Source organism: Asterias rubens, chromosome 19 (genome assembly GCF_902459465.1).
Source record: "Asterias rubens chromosome 19, eAstRub1.3, whole genome shotgun sequence".
Classification (NCBI taxonomy): domain Eukaryota; kingdom Metazoa; phylum Echinodermata; class Asteroidea; order Forcipulatida; family Asteriidae; genus Asterias; species Asterias rubens.
In genome coordinates, this window is record NC_047080.1 from 8,531,439 (window position 1) to 8,549,575 (window position 18,137).

Sequence of the window (18,137 nt, forward strand, 5' to 3'; positions counted from 1 at the left end):
GCACATTGCAGATGCATGCATGCTGCGTTGGTAATCGTGTATTACGTATAGTGTGCAAATAATGCAGACGACATTGGACGGGCTGCTGTGTAGTTTTGACAGATTTTTTGTTCAGCTAAAAAAATACTTCGATAGCATTTATTTCATAATTTTCTATCACTTTGAGAAGCAAATGTCGACATTCACACTTCATCTGTGTAGGTACTGTGTGGTTTAACTGTGCACATGCAGTAATTCTACCCTCGTTTCAACGCCGAGTTGCTCAAAAGGCCGACTGTGCGATCTCGCGAGTACGACAAGTGGCAGGTCATCAAGCGGGCAGGCAGTTTCAACTCTACCGTGTAGAGGCGCGTAGAGACGGCGGATTGTTCCTCTGGGAGCACGGTCAGGAGAATATGCACACGTCACTTGGGGTGTTATTTGCTGGGACTGTGATTTGGATTTACATGCAGTGCACGTGTGTTAACTCATATTCATTGAGTGGTACGGTGAACAGTTCGCTAGTTAATGTCACAGAAGGTAACACATGTTATTAATTATTATTTGTTTATTAATATTTTACTAAACTATTTACACATCGGTGTATGGGTAAAAAAACCAAAATTAATATTCTTTATCCCCGATGCAAATTTAACATCTATTATATCGTTGCGGTACCCGCTGCCAAAACATAGGATTCGAACTGCCTCTAGCTACCGGGCAACCTTGGTAGTCTAGTTGGTAAGACACTGCTCTAGAATTGCAAGGGTCGTGGATTCGAATCCCACCCGAGTAACATGCCTGTGATATTTTTTCACAGGACTCGGGAAAGTACTGAGTATACAGTGCTAACACACATCGGTGTATGGGTAAAAAACCAAAATTAATATTCTTTATCCCCGATGCAAATTTAACATCTATTAAAACTATTTAGTATTTATTTGATTTTGTTTCATTCATAATGTTATTATGTTGGTATTTGATTTACTTAACATTGTATTTTTAATTTTAACTTTATTAATAGCTTTTCAGTTGCACCACTTCAGTTGTGTTGATCCAAAATTATGATCAAATAAATTTTATTTAAATCAAACAATTAAACACTACTATGTTTTCTTCATGATATTGTGTGAAAAGTGGTAGTCAGATCATGGTCAGACAAAGAGTTAGACCAACTGGGCGCTGTATTCCCTTTTTTCGCAATTTTGACATTATTGGTCACGATATGTCAACATTTCGAAAAAAGGAACACAGCGACCCAGTTACTGGGTCTACGTTACTCCGAGAACTATGAGGTTTCATACATCTCCCGTTACGGGAGAGAGACGATAGCGGAACGAAAGTTCATAGTTCTAGGAGTAGGTCAAACAGCCAGGTTAACAAGATTGGCCCAATTTCATAAAGCCTGCCTAACCATATAGCACATTTCTAAGCATAGACAAATAGGCCTATCTTGCTTAAGAAAAAAGAAAAGAAAAAAATCCCATAAAGTTTACATTTTTTGCAGCTGCCTGGTGCCTCACTCATTTTTGACTTAGCAAGAAAATCTGCTAACCAGTATTTTCTGCCTAAACAGCGATATGAAATTGGGCCCGGTCCTTTGATATGCCCTATTTATTTACCAGTGACATTCACATAGGTGAAGAAAACAATTTTAAAAAGCAGATCTGTCTGACAAGGCTTTAAGTTTGAGTGGTGAACATGACAATTGAAATAAAATTACAACAATACAATCAATGTGATCAAGGAAGTAAAACAAAAATTAACTAAACCTTGTCTAGATGCATACCACCAAAACCCTAGACCTAGCAGTTACTGTTTCGCTTTGCTCCTTTTTTTCCTCGAAATTATAATATTTATGCGTTCATTTTTATGCTGGGTCTACCCAGGAAGGCCCAAACTCTTAATTTCTGTGTTAAATTTTCCAACAAGGCGAAGAAATTATATTAATATTTGTTTGCAATGCACTCTATTTATATGTACTCTTACCAAGTACCTGATATTTTTTATAAAGTTGGGCATATAGACATTGACCATTGTTCAATATGGCCAACCATCATGATGTACAAGGAATCGAGTCCCTCCTTCGAGGTTCAAAAAAGGTAGATCATGTACATGATGAAGTTTTTTAGTCCAAGGTACACTACACGTGATACTTCGCTTTTCCATGGTTTTGATCATAATATTACCTCGACATGGCATTATAACATCTGTCCTTTTTCTTACAATAATAAATATCTTATTACATACGTGGTAGCTTTTCATAAAAAAAGATGTAATGACCACATTCTTCCTTCAGATTGTTTGTGCAACCCCACTGGCTCCCTGAGCCCGCATTGCAACAACGAAACAGCATCGTGCGTCTGCAAGCCCGGGTACCAGGGACCAAACTGCACGGACTGTCAAAATGGCCACTATCACCACAGCAACAGAAGTACTGAGTGCGTCGAATGCGAGTGTGACCACAGGGGGTCCTTGGACAGCCAGTGTGACAGGTGATTATGAATTAATTAAACAAGGTTACCATGGTAACAGGATGAATTTCAAATCAAGCCAGGAATTTCAGATGTATAGGGAAAGAAAATTCTGAATGAACTTTCAGCACAAACTTTAATAATTGTAATTTGTTTTTACCCTTACATCGATGTGTATAGCATTATAACGTTTGTAAACTCAATACTTTCCCGAGTTCTCTGAAAAAACTCAGGTAAGTCACTCAGAATGGGATTTGAACCCTCAATCTTTGCATTGCTATCAGAGCAGACACTACTAGACCACCGAGCAAGCCCAGTGTCTAGAAGCAGTTTGGATTCATATGAGCATGTGTGTGCCGCAACTATTTGATAAAGTTAACAAACTATAATGGAACCTGGGACAGGCCCAACTAAACCTAAAGACAAACCCATTTTCAGTGTTTGTTTGTTAAGATGATCTTCTTGTGAAGCAAACTCGGCAAACTCCCACGAGGGGATATAATCGCCAAACTGGCAACAGCCAATCTCTCCCATAAAAACTTTGGTTTAACATCTATGATTACGAATTGCACATATCTAGAAATTGTGATTTGAACAGTAAACAGATTACAATAATTAATTCTAGTCATTTTGACATCAGTGGTTAGCTTGGGGATGCGAACCCACAACCTTGTACAAGCATTGCTCCATGGTACAAGCCCTTGCGCTCGGCCACGGAGTGTTGGCATACCAGCTGAGGCCTACTTAAAGCTGCTGTCACAGCTGTTGACACAGTTACTGTGGTGTAACATTCACACACCTGTGTTTTGTGGTCAGCCACTTCCTAGGAAATGAACAGTCACCACACATCTCATGTGTCAGATTTTGTGTGTGTAGATTTCACATGTTCACTGTACATTATTGTTTACAATACTAGTATCAAAAGGAAACTGAAAACAATCATGGTTTTTGATGATTCTTTTTTAGTGGGTTGTTCATGGAATTTTGATGATACCGAAGGTCGTTACAGGTCACCAGTTTTCCAGACAGAGGAATGTTATAACCTTTGTTTAGGGAAATGGTTTGTTCGGTAAATTCAATAAACCAGAATTAGGCAATATTGTCGGCCTAAGTTCCAGTGTGAATACAGGCCTGTTATTTTACCAGGATTTCACTGCCATGGTGTTGTTTCTGTTGTCCTCTGTATGTGCACTGCACTACATACTTGTCAAATACGTAAGATTACATGATTAAAATTAGACGTGGCAAACCCTCCTACTCTTGGTACCATTTTCCAGCAAAGGTGTTTACAAACCGTTTGAGACCGTCTAAGTCTAACCTTGGAGGTAGAATGGGTTGTGTCTAACTGCATGGCATGATATGGTGGCACTTGCAGGCTGTCATTGTGTACATTCATGAAATACATCAAAAGGCGCAATTCTGTCCTTACTTTACTATCATTCGAAAAGATGAATGACAGAAATGGTCATCACTATGTGCACATATGTACATAGTACGAGTCGGGGTTTTAAAAAGTTAATTGGAGTTTGCCCTCTAGTTTAACATGCGTACACATGTGCCACTGCCTAATGTGTATTCAATTTCCAGGTGAAATTGGATGGTACTGTCTGCAATAGTACCAGTAACATTGTAATACTTTTTATTGTCCCCAATATAAAATGCAAACATGCACCATCACAGACAAACTGTGACAATGTAGGCCTTACAATTACATGTTTACACTTAAACCGTAGGCCTTTTTGGTAGAATTATTATGTAACCTTTAAAGCTTACTAGGCAATACACCGTACTAGTGAATAACCAATTATGATCCAGTATGCATATTGTATTGAATTTTTGAATCACAAGTAATTGTGCCTAAACCACAAGAAACCTGCAGTATTTTAAATAATGTTATCACTGAAGCAATGGCTTTGTGTAGCAATTTGCACTCTACCTAAAAAATACTTGAATAAAAGCTTTTCATCAATTTTGTTTCCCTCATACATTTGTACATTACTCACTTGTATGTGGTCCAATTTCATGACGCTGCTTGCCACGGAATTCTGTGTTTACGCTCGGTGACTTGTGATGCACACTTTTCTGGACAAAACCATGGAATTTGACCCAGCTCTCATTATTTTAAACCCTATCCTCCTCGATCCATGATTGCACGTGTTTTGTTTGATTCTGGTGGACTGAGGACTGCACTAGTGAACCGATGTGCAATGGGATCAGACATTATGGGTGCGTTTGATTAGCTTCCCCGGGTCGACCCCGTTCTGCCTCCGGTTCGTTTGAATAGCTTTGACGTCATTCCAGGGGCTCACCCCGGTCAGCCCCATGTGCCCTGCTTGTGGAGCGGGTAATGTGTGGCTGGCCCGAGGTGCATGACGTCACGACAAGAGGGCGAGTGCTTGTCGATGAGCTCTTGCCAGGGGCCCACTCGAATGAGCATCGCAGGCTGCACCCTATAGGAGCCATGTGGATTGGATTTTGTTAGGATTCTAGTAATTGTGTTGTTGTGCTGTATTAGTGGCGTGTCATGGCTGAGCGCTGAAGGGCACCGCACTCCAGCTCTGGTGTTTCTGGTCAGCAGAGTATGGGTTCGAATCCCGGTCGTGACACTTGTGTCTCTTAAAAGCAAGACACTTAACCAGTATTGGTTTGTCCTTCGGAGGGGATGTAAAGGCGTAGTTCCTGTGTCAGTTTTGTACGTTGTAAGAGAAGGGGATGTCCCGGTGCAGGGCTGTATGCTTCGTTGTTGAAAGGGCAAGGGCACCAAGGCATTTTCGTCTTGGTAAAGGGCACCCTATGATGAAATTGCAAATTTGTACTGGAGCATTTCAAGGGCACCAAGGCAATGACCAGGGGACACGGAGGCAATCGCCTTCGTTGCCTCCGTGAAGTATCAGGCCTGGGGTGTATCTAGCTGTGACTGCTGCTGAATGTGCTTGTGCACCTTGTGTGAAACAATTTCAACTTTTATGTGTTTTTTGTTGTTGTTTTCTTTTTCAACAAATTTACACTTGTTTTCAAGATTTAATGTTACCCCTGAAAGTGGTGATGATGTGACAGTGTTAAATTACGGTCCCTGTAAGTCCCCGAAAAAGTCTGGCCCTGATAGGGTTAAAGCTTTTAGTAAGTATATGACTAGTGGCCTTCCACTTATACTCATTGATATAATTTCCTTGTACATAAAGTATTGTGCAATGGTGGTACTTAATTTTCCCTGGCTTAGGCCCAACGTCGTATATCAACACAACATTATGACATATTCAATATTGAGTTGATCAAATGAGTTTTGTTATAAAACAGTCAAGTGATGGCTTACAAAAGTTCCCACGGACTTGAGGTGATGCTTCTAAGCCCCCCCCCCCCCCTCGTTCACAGTGTCACTTCCTCTTAGGAAACCAACTCACCTCGCTTGTTTGTTTCCCCAAATTACATAACAATTGCAACTTCAATTAGATCAGCTGTTGTAAAGTTAAAACACATGTTGTGCTATGACTGTACAATGGACATCAATCAATCTCTTGATGCTTTTTCACATGGGTTGTTTTGAAGGGACCATTCATAATTTAGTCAATGTTAAAAAAAAAAAAAAAAAAAAAAAAAAAATCGAAATTTTTAAACATTGCTGAAATGAATGACCCCTAAGTATTTAGGGGCCATTTGTAGAAAGCAATGTTTTTAGCAATGGCCCTTAACCTTGTCAGTGACAAGCCAGCAGGACTAGTTAATTTGTCATTTCGCTGGTCCGCAAGCTTTTTCACTGATCGTACAATATTTTGGGGTTTCCTTTCAATATAGCCACTAGGTGATTTAAATAAACATGTTTTTAAAGGAACGCGTATCAGACGATGTTGGTCTATAAAAAGCATTTGTTACCGTTTGTTGTAAACTGCATGGTTGGAAAGATGTTTTAAAAGTAGAATACAATGATCCATACAAATTTGTCTCGAAATTGCCTGGTTTTTCTTTTACTTTGCGAATACTCTACCCATGTGCATTTTATAACAAACGGTTACAAACGCTTTTTAAAGCCCAACTCGACCTATCCAAGGCAACGCGTTCCTTCAACGCTATATGATACAGATGATGTGTGGATTTTAGAACAAAAGGGTCCCACCTAATGTATGGCTAAGCCGCTTTGAATTACTATGTGAACTTACACACGTCCACACAGTTTTTTTTACAATGGAATAGGATTTTAGTGTATAGAATAAGTTTAATACATGTAGAACCATGGATGGTAGAACAAAGGAATGTTCACACAGTGGCTACAACCCTGGAAGATAATTCCCCCCCCCCCCCATGCTGCAACACAGAGCCTGTGTGTAGCATTGGCAACGCAAGTAAATAGCTGGCCTAGTTGGACAAAATTCTGACTGGTCCTTTGGTGTTTTAACTGGCTTTTGGCCAGCGGACCACTGCTTATGCGATTCTGTATCTTGATAAATTATGTGCAGTTTACCCTTCAGTGCTGGGAAGTTGTCCATTGGTTTTACACCCAAGTTAGCAGTACATGTAGTACCCCCACCCTACACCCTCCCCACAGACCCCTTCCCCCTCTATAAAGGGATTGCCAAAAATCTTGTTTTTATGGAAAAAAAATCCTTACTGGATTTTTGGCAGAATGCTGGCACATTCCCCTGCTGGTCCACATTATTTATTTTGACGTTAACACAAGACAAATTTATTAAAGAACGATTTGAACACATCTCAGTGAATGTTGACCTCCTTGCTTACAAGCCAGCGCTCTATAATTTACTGTCACTTTCCCTGGAACCTTGATTCACATTCCCAATGGCATGGAACCCGCACACAAATTGCCTCAAATGCGTCTTGTTGTACGTGTACAACAGCAGTATCAATTGATATGGTGAGATGCCAGCACAAGGGCAAACATGTTCCAGGACAGCTACATGTAAGTTACGCGACAAGGCCCCTCCATTCCATAATTGCATTTCCTCTCGGCATCTCAATTCTCCTCATTTCCGTGCAGCATCCACCCCTCCTTAGACTTTCATAGAAATGTCGGCTAAACGGCTAATATGTGCTAATCTAAAGCTCTTCTGCCTGCAGGAAAGGGTACAGGGGCAACAGAACAACATCTCTGAAAAGAAGGGACAGTTAAATGAACTGAGTGGGCAGTTTTGTGTTGTGAATTTGTAAGCATTTTACAGACATCAGGAAGTTAATGTACGCTTTCGCAGTAATGTGTATACAGTTTCTCTCCTTCAACCTTTACGACCCCTATGTGGATGGGTTTTCAGTTCCTACTACCTGACTGCGTGAGTTTTCCCCTGGAACATTTGTCAGGGGTTTTCCCTATAGCCGAAACTGAAACTTCTTTGTCTTCTCTACACTGGGTTGCTTGGCTAGTAGTAGGCCCTATAGCCTAGTGATTAAGTTTGCTTTTTTGAAAGTCCTTTGTTGATTGATTGTTTGTTTGTTTGTTTGTTTGTTTAGACTTCTTCCTCCATGGTTTAGATTATCATCACGTCAAGGGAGCTTGGCAAACTCCTACAAGGGGATATAAACACCAAGCTGGCAACAGCCAATCTCTCTCATACAAACATTGGTTTAACATCAACGATTATGAGTTGCACAAATCAACAAATTTTTGATTCACTAACTTGACAACAATACTTATTCTAGTCATTGAACTCAGCAGTTAGCTTGGGGGTTCGAACCCACAACCTTGTTATTGCAAGTACTGCAGTCTAACCAGTGGACTACAGTGACCTTGGCTTAACAACCAGGGCCCAACTTGATGGCTCTGCTTACCCTAAGCAAAGCATCGGTCAGGCCTGGAATTTCATCTTTGAGAGGGCAAGGCCATTTTCAATTTGAAAAGGGCACTTCCATTGGAAAATCTTAAGTCTATGGGAATTTTTGAAAGGGCACCAAGGCCAAGACAAGGGCAACAGAGGCCTTGGCCTCCGTGAAATTCCAGGCCTGATCGGTGCATGCGGAAGCAGGGTTTCTGTGTTTACGTCAAGCGTATTTCATGGTTTAGTGGAGCGGGGAATTTTGGCCTTGTGCGAGTGTGTGTACTCCATGTTGAGGCATTTTACACTTACACAGCAAGCGCGGAAATGCGGAGAATGGCGATAGTAAGCACAGAATTCGGAGTTAAGCAGAGCCATGAAATTGGGCCCTGAAATGAAATCCACTAATGCTTCTGCACATACTTGGAACATGATAGAGATTACGGTAGCATGGTGAAGGTTCCACACTGTATTACAGAATGTTTCTGCCAAGGGAGAAGCTAGTACTCAGGAAACAGATCGTATGATGCTGTGTGATAAGCGCACAGAAAGGAAACATGGTCCAGATTGATAATGGCCGATAGCGTCTTTGTAGTTCACGTCCAGAGATTCGAAGGGGATGACGTGTATTAAGGCGGCGTGCCAAGTTACTGGAGGGCATTGATTCATCAATTAGAGACTGCGCCAGACAAAATCCTCTGGTGTTATGAAGTGTAGAGATCTGGCCCAATTTCATGTTGGCCTTAGCTTCAACTCATCAGAACTCATGCATTTTTCAGTGTTTTTTTTTGTTTTAAAGGGACTGTAATATGTACATTTGGTAATGCTTCTGAAAATATGAATGGCAATCAAAAGTTGCTTGTAAAGAAGTACAGCAGATTTGTATTGTATTTAAAGACACTGGACACTATTGGTAATTGTCAAAGACAAGTCTTCTCACTTGGTGTATCTCAACATATGCATAAAATAACGTAGCTGTGATCCGATGTTTCTCAGATATTGATTCTACTTACAGGTTATTTTTCCTGCATGGAAATAACTGCTCCAGATTTCCGGCAAAATCTAAAAAACGCTTTCACCTTTTAAAATGGAATTTTCACAGGTTAGTTTGGTGGTATGAGATTGAAACAAACACAATAACACAAGGATCCAATTACCAGACATATATTCTGGTGCGCAAGACGTTTCTCAATTTCCTTTCACGCACAGCGCGGCCAACTCATCAACAGCGCCCACATGCACCAAGACTAACAATCCATGTTAAAGACTAGGGAGTGAGGGCTGCAGTATAAATAGACTGAATAATTGCCTTATAGGATTAGGCTACTCGTTCACTAGCTCTATGGTTCCATTAGAACAAATCTTATACAGGGCTAGAATTTTAAACTGGACGGCAAGCCTGAGGTCAGTGACTTTAAGTGTCTGGCCAGTTAACCTTTGACTGGGGGGGGGGGGGGGGGGCGGTGTTTGGGAGGAGGAAAACTATCCTTGTTGGAATACACAATCAGAAGTTATTTTAGCATGTAATGCACATTTTGGTGACATTGTTTTACTTGTTTCTCAAAAACTATAGCACCTCAGGAAGTAATCTTTTTACTATCATTATCGTCAAGCGGTGTAAGTTTAAAAAGTACCTAGACCCTTTAAAGGGAATCACTCATTATAAATGCAAAATGTAACTGATTAACGAAGTACCAGTGAGTAATAATATTCAAAGGGGGCTGCCCTCTAAAGTACAGCCTTACTGAAAGAAAGTTGTTACAGAGCTCTCTGTGAAATTCCAATCATTTGCACACTGTGGTGTAATACTTAAAAAGTCCTGCTTCAAGAATGCATGGAATTCACTCTGCAATTTAAACGAGATTCCCAAAGATGTTGTTTTTATTATTTGAAGGCAAAGTCATTAGTAATCCACTGTGAAATGAAACAGGGCAGGCTTAAAGCCATTGGACCCTTTCGGTACAGAAAAATAAAAAAAAAGTTCACAGATTTACAAATAACTTACAGGGTTTACAGAAGGTAGTGGTGAAAGACTTCTCTTGAAATATTATTCCATGAAACGCTTTACCTTTTGAGAAAACAGTAAAACAATATCAATTCTTGATAACGAGAATTACGGATTTATTTTAAACACATGTCATGACACTGCGAAACGTGCGGATACAAGGGTGGGTTTTCCCGTTATTTTCTCCCAACTCCGATGACCGATTGAGCCTAAATTTGCACAGGTTTGTTATTTGATATAGAAGTTGTGATACACGAAGTGTGGGCCTTGGACAATACTGTTTACCGAAAAGGTCCAATGGCTTTAAGAGTCCCTGTAAGAGTGTACCAAGTGGTGATTCATGGGTTCTCAGATCTTCTTCTAAAAAATTAGAGTGATACATCATCATACCAAACGAATAAATCCAAAATTTTAGTTTGCTGACGCTTTTGGTTTTGGAGTTACCAGTTATCAAAGTTGCGGCCTAAAAGCCCTCGAGAAACAAATAGTACATTCCCTGTAAACACAAAAATGTGCGCCAAGGTCATCCCAACAAAAGTAAAACATTTTTTGAAACCTCCAGTTGGGCTCATAACAAAAGTAAACAAAAAAAATTGGGATCTCGTTGGCGCATCATGTTACGCGCACCTGAACCTTTGACGAACAGTGCCCTCGTGCCATTTTCAACGCCTCATAACTCAGCGCGCCTATAAGATCCCATGAATTAAACAAGTTCAAATGAAAGAGCTTGCATCCCTAAAACAAATTTAAGTGCAAAGTGCGTGGGATCTCGTTGGCGCAGAGAGATAATAGAGGTCAAAGTTCAAATTTTACCAATATATTGCGTTTTCGCACCTCCGTAACTTCGCGCGCCAACAAAAAAAAATTGTTTTTATGGCAACTGGGTATTGGAACAGTTTTCATCTAATGACAAATGAAAAAAGAATCTTGGGGTCTCTGCAACTTGCATGTCAAAAGATTTTTTGAAAATTTTCTAAAGTATTGTCATTCCACACATTTTGGCCTAAATTGGCACAACATTCACTTTTTTCATCACTGTAAGTATCTATGCCAACAAGATCCCATCAATGTTTTCTTGTGTTTGGTTAAGTTGAGTGTTCCTAAACAGATTTCAATTGAAAAATAATTGGGATCATGTTGGCCCACCAATATAACAAAGGTCAAAGGTCATATGAAACTACACTTGGCCCACCAATATAACAAAGGTCAAAGGTCATATGAAACTACACTACTGCCTATTTCGGGCGATTTTGTGTCGTCTAGAAATCCACGCGCCAATATGATCCCATTAAGTTGTCTGTGTTTTATGATTATATAGATTCTCAGCAACACATAAAAAGCAAAAACCAAATGGGATTTGAGTGGCGCTAACAAATATTACAGATCAAAAGTTCACAATACATGCCTATACACATTGTACTTATGCATTGCTGTGGCAACCGAAAGTGAGAAATATCCCCCAATTTCAAAATGTTGGCAAACCATGAAGGGGATAGGTCTCCAAAATGAATTTTGGTCAAGATATAGACTGGACTTGTTTTTACAAATGGTGTTAGTTTAATGTTGGTTGGTAACTGTTGCCAAGGTCAAAGGTTACAAAGAATATGGATGTTTTACTTTTTCTGGGAAGACCTTGGCACACGTTTTTGTGTTTACATGGAATGTACTTTTCGTTTCTTGAGGGCTTTTTGGCCTAAACTTTGATAACTGGTAACTCCAAAACCGAAAGCGTCAGCAAACTAAAATTTTGGATTTATTCGTTTGGTATGATGGTGTATCACTCTAATTTTTTGGAAGAAGATCTGCGAACCCATGAATCACACCCCCCCCTAATTTGGTACATTCTTACAGGCAGGGACTCTAAAAGGGTTTTGGTACTTTTTGAAGGACACAAAACACAATGTCCACAGATCGACATTAAATTTACATGGTTTGAAGATAATGATGGTAGAAAGCTTCCCTTAAAATATTACTGGATTTGATACTGTAGGTTTTGAGAAATGAATGAAAAAATGTCAAAACAAAAAATTTTGTCTCGGGAGACGAAAATTATTTTAGCATCTAGCCTACAACCTATTTACCAGTACTGGTATTTACGCGACTCTCGTGAAATCATCGCTCCATTTAATAAGAGTATGGTCTATAATAGATGGAAATTTGCATCGGGAAATGGAATTGCAAAGGTTATGGGTTCGAATCCCGCCCGAGTAATATGCCTGTGATTTTGTTTTCACAGAGCGGCTTGGGAAAGTACTGAGTATACAGTGCTAATTATTACACACATAAGTGTATGGGTAAAACCAAAATTAATATAAACCAAAATGAACAACACACATCGTTGTGCATGGAAAAAACCAAAACTAATAATGGGTGAAACCGAAATACCGTCTTTGTCACAACATTGTGATATTTTCGAAACTATCACTGCCTTGACGATGTGACAATATAACCGCGATATCAATATTCAGGTACTTTTCAGTTAAATACTTGTTTCTTGAATGTTTCAAGTGAACTTTAAATGTTGTTCCCCCATCTTGGAACATCAGAAGCAGAGATTATTTTGTCTCTAAGATCAGTCTGGGGACAGGTAATTTCTTAAAGCCTCCTGGATTACCATAATAAACCACTCCCACCATGTGCAGTGAAGTGACTCAGTGGTTTTTGTTTTTGTTTTTGTCTTTTATTTCAGTAACGGCACCTGCCAGTGCAAGCCAGGGGTTGGAGGGACAGTATGTGACATGTGCTTGACTGGGTATTATGGGATGTCAGTGAATGGGTGTCAGCCTTGCCAGTATCAGGAGACAGTTACTAAGTGCCTACGTACCTCCAAAAGTAAGAACACCCCCCACTGTTTAGTAAAGTGTGCGCGAGTTGGTCTCTGAAAAGCATTTTTAAACCGTTTGTTATAAAATGCATACGGTTGGAAAGATGTTTTAAAAGTAAAATACAATGATCCGTACAAATAATGCCTCGAAATTGCACCATTTTCATTATTCGTCGTGAACAAACACGGCCCGCCATTATGTGGAGTCAAATTTTTTACTCCACAAAAACGGCCGACCGTGTTAGTTTGAAAAATTAAAGGAAAACCACGCAAATTCGAGGCTCCTTTGTGTGGATCATTATATTCTACTTTTAAAACATCTCTCTAACCATGCATTTCATAACAAATGGTTTCAAACACTTTTCATAGACCAACTCGCCCGATCCAAGGCAACGTGTTCCTTTAACATGCATTCAAATTCACACATTATCCCCTAAACCACTCATGCGTGAGCTCACATTACTCTATTTTTCTTATTCAGATGCATTTAAATAGGCATTCAAAAGAACATTTTTCAGTTGAATTTCTACTAAGTTGAAAAGTTGACCAGCTCTTGCGGCTGTCTTGCAAGAAATTGAACGAGTCTTGCAGCCTAATGATGATCTTATTTGACCACTGATTGCTTAGCTTAACAGTGAATGCTTATTGATTTTTTTTACACAGAAGTAGATTTAAAAGACGCTTCCATGTGCCTCAGATGCCTTTCCAACGCTTCCTGGATCACCCAAAGCAGCGAGGTCACGTGTCACACTAATGAGTTCTTAGCACCTAATGGGAGTTGCGTGCTGTGTGGATGTAGCCTCGATAGCTCACTCGATAAAGCTAATGGGTCTCGCCTCTGTGATCTGATGACAGGGAAGTGTACTGAGTGTCAAGGAAAGGCTTGCTCAGAAGGAGGTATGGATTGATTTATGCTTACACAATTCTTATTTAGCGCTTTATCACATCCCTAGGGACGTATCAAAGCGCTCAGTATTTGTCCTGCAAGGTACATGTATATGGAGGTATATTTTGAAGTATGAAACCTTTTCCTATTAAAGCACCATGTAATGGTTTACCTGGTGCTTTGGTGCAATATGCTGCCAACACCGTGGCGAACCCCTACTCTTTTCGATAAGGTTCTTTTACGTGCGTTGACAGCACACGAGACCGACGGCTTTTCGTCACATCCGAAGGACGGAGCTATGGTTAAGTGTCTTGCTTAAGGACACAAGTGTCACAACTGGGACTCGAACCAACACTCTTCTGAACAGAAACACCAGAGTTTAAATTTGGTGCTCTTAACCGCTCGGCCATGACACTTGCACAAAAGCGTAACCCTTTCCTTACCATAGACGATTTATCAGTCGACTGCACTCGTATTGTTCCTTACCATAGGTGACTTTAGTTGACTGCACTCATGCATCCTCTTCCTTACCATAGACCACTTTCGACTGCAGTCATACCCCTTCTTCCTTTAACCCAAACGTTGTTGATTTTAAACTCCTTGCTTGCCTACTTGTTCAAGTCAAGTGTCAGCACGATGGTCCTCCATGCCTTTTTGTCTCCCATGGCAAATTTGAAATATGTTAATTCCAGTGCCAAAGTGTCTTTGTGCCTAGACTTATACAAGTCTTTTCAACTACAAGTCTTTTTGTTTTTTTGGTGATATTTTTAATAAACCTTATTGAATGAAACCTGAATGAATGAATGTAGGTTAGTGCAGGTCTTCCAAGTTTTCTTCTTGTTCAGAGAACTTCACATGAATATGTTTGGACCTGGATAAATTTGGTATGCCTGGCCTAGTGATAAAGCAATTTTTTTTTTTTTTGGCAGGACTAAAGTCCTCAATCATATGCAATCCTCAAACTTCATGAAGAGGATATTGGAAGGTTTGGGCTTTTATGTAATAGACTTTGACTAGCAACCGCACAAAAAATTCACCACAATCAAACGTTTGAAATTGTGATTATTGCATTTGATATTTATTTTGTCCAGGTAGAAATAAGTTTCCTTCTTAAAGGGAAGGTACAGGTTTGGTAATTACTCAAAACAAATATTAACTTAAAAACTTACTTGCTAACGAGCATTGGAGAGCTGTTGATAGTATAAAACATTGTCAGAAACGGCTCCCTCTGAACTAGCATAGAATTTGAAATAGAGGTAATTTCTCACTAAAATAATAAAAGACTTCTAGATTCCTATCTGAAAGCACACACATTCGTCCAACAAGGGTGTTTTTTCTTTCATCATTTTCTCCCAACTCCGACGACCAATTGAGCTCAAATTTTTATATGTTGAGATACACCAAGTGAGAACACTGGTCTTTGACAATTACAAATAGTGTACCTTCCCTTTAGACAAACATCTATATCATTTTCCCTTGGTAGGTGAGTCTTTCAACTATGAGCCTTACATCATAGCAGGCGCCATAATTGCCGGCATCACCTTTGTCGTCTTGTCCATCCTCCTTGCCGTTTACTGTTGTAGACGCTGCCGAAATAAATCTCGCCGGACGCCACTCCCACTCTGGACGATCGAGCTACGACGTGATGAAGACGCGGAAAACCACATTGGAGATGACAGCGGCGTCATCATCCAGGACCAAGCCTTCAGTGATATCGACGTGATGTATCTTGACGACTCGTACCTGATGGAATCCTCGGATTATTTCACGGAATCGACGGACAGTCTCAACAGAACAGGGTACCACACGCTCAGCTAATACGTCTGTAGTCGGTGATCTCGACTGAGGTTTATTTTATAGGATTCCGCTGGTCGGATACAAAATGTTAGCAGGATCTGAACAAGGTTTGTTAAATAGAACTACATAGGAGAACTGGCCTGTATGCTTCATTTTTGAAGGGCACCCAGGCATTTTCTCCTTGGTGTAGGGGCACCCTATGAGGAAATTGTAAATTTCTACTGGGAGCAGTTCAAGGGCATGAAGGCATTGACCAGGGGGCATGGAGGCAATCGCTTTTGTTGCCTCTGTGAAGTATCAGGCCTGGGAGAAGTTACATACCTTATGCGTATGATGCCTTTTGAGGAAGGCATTGACCAGGGGGCATGGAGGCAATCGCCTTTGTTGCCTCTGTGAAGTATCAAGGCATACATACGTACTGGGGGAAAAACATGTGGCAAAATCAATCTCCCATGGGAAGGAGGTTGATGATGAGCTCTCTTTCTTTGCTTCATGATGAGAAGAAATCTGAATTTCTTGTGTCAGTCTGCTGATGCCACGTACCATCCTCATAAAGGCTTTCAACTATAAATTTGTAAATAACTATAGATCTATGAATATATTTGTATGTAATTCATCGGAGGCTGTGCCTAAGGCGTTTATAAATTGCTTCCTACAATCCAAACGGACCAGTTTGTAAAATAGATTGAACTGACATGAAGCTTGTTTCTCATTTTTAAACGTGTATCAATTCAATTGATTGTCTGAACTATAGCAGAAACATTTGCTTAAGTATAAGCGTTTTTCGCAGGTTAGCAAGAAAATTACGCAGAGCGTTCCGCGTTCACCATGGATTTGCATTTGTTACCTCATTCATTTTCATACAGTAATTGCTGGAAGGTTAGCTTGCCTTTTTGTGTGCTTACGGTAAGCAGCTTTACATGTATGAAATAGAGACTTGCCTAAAAGCAAGTACAGAGATAAGTTGTATTGCCATAAAAAAGATGCAAGTGTAAAAAGAGGTTGATCCGTTGCATATTATACCTTTTAACTTGAAATGGTGAAACGCCTTCAATTTAACAAGAAATTATCTTAGTTTTTTTTTTATGCACGTCGCCAGACACACAAAGCCTGAAGGCCACTTCAAGGTGTGGGCTACAGCTAGTTTTTTCCAGAGGCCATTGCCACCTACTCCTAGGGCTGAAACAGGGTTACCCCTTTTACAGTCCATACGGATGTAGGCTTGGGTATCATCAGTCCAAAGCCTGGCCGGTAGAGCAGAAAGCACTACCTGCCCAATTTTATGTAACAAGTGTCACGACCGGGATTCAAACCCACACTCTGCTGGTCAAACACCAGGGCCCAATTTCATGGCTCTGCACAGAATCGATGCTTACGGAAGCGGGGAGTTCTGTGCTTACGGCAAGCGTATTTCAAGGGTTAGCGGCGAATTTTGGCTTCTGCGCGTGCGTACTTCACGTTTCTAGGCATTCTACGCTTACAAGGCTAGCGCAGAAATTCGGCGCTTGCACGTAAGCGAGGAATCGCGATCGTAAGCGCAGAATTCGGCAGTAAGCAGAGCCATAAAATTGGGCCCAGAGCTTGAACCGGTGCATTCAACCACTCGGCCATGACACGCCACAATTCTTTTTTTTTTAGGCTGTTCTGTTATTGAATGGTTGTGTGGTCTACCTTATGTAAAGTAACTGTGATATCAAATACCTCTATGTACAGTATTGTTTGTTTTTTTATATAAAAAAAGCAGGGCCAAATTTTTCAAAGAGTATGAGTATTTGGATAGCAATTATGCAAATTATCGGTGTGCAGTTTATATAAAAGAGGATTTTTTTTTCTTCTGAAGATTGAAAACAAAATGTATTGCGTTAGTACATAGTTGATTGTAATGTAGGCCTACACTATTTATTTGTCATAGTTTATTTGGTTGCTTAAATAGTTTGTATTTTAAACACATTGGATAGGTCGAGTTGGTGTATGAAAAGCGTTTGTAACATTTGTTATAAACTGCATATGGGTGGACAGATAGTGTAAAAGTAGAATACAATGATCCACACAAACATGCCTTGAAAGTGCACGGTTTGCCTTTTACCTCGTTGACTAACACGGTCGGCCATTTATGGAAATGGCCAACTGTGTTAGTTCGCAAAATAAAAGGAAAACCACGCAATTTTGGGGCAAATTTGTGCGGATCATTGTATTCTACTTTTAAAACCTCTTTCTAACCATATGCATTTCATAACAAACGGTTACAAACGCTTTTTATAAACCAACCTGACCGATCCAAGGCAATGTGTCCCTTTAACCGCCTCTGGCCTAGTTCAGTTTCTGTCTTGATTTTTTTTTAAAGCTGTTATTGGCTTCAAAATGACAGGCAGTGTTTTAATTGGCAGCTTGCTCATGAATTTGTATGACTTTTTAT

At 40.1% G+C, this 18,137-nt stretch overlaps 1 protein-coding gene across 2 annotated transcripts; it reads left to right on the forward strand.

Annotated features, from left to right (window-relative positions):
• The first annotated feature begins 74 nt into the window (after positions 1-74).
• LOC117303265 (laminin subunit beta-1-like) lies at positions 75-15,922 on the forward strand. 2 transcript variants are annotated; one of them, XM_033787424.1, is made up of 5 exons: positions 75-519; positions 2,279-2,474; positions 12,904-13,046; positions 13,702-13,935; positions 15,408-15,922. In XM_033787424.1, exons 1-5 carry the CDS (start codon positions 396-398, stop codon positions 15,740-15,742), a joined length of 1,032 nt encoding a protein of 343 aa, XP_033643315.1. In that variant the 5' UTR covers positions 75-395; the 3' UTR covers positions 15,743-15,922. The 2 variants fall into 2 exon arrangements, with proteins under 2 accessions (XP_033643315.1, XP_033643316.1); XM_033787425.1 differs by having other exon boundaries at positions 13,705-13,935.
• Positions 15,923-18,137: the final 2,215 nt, after the last annotated feature.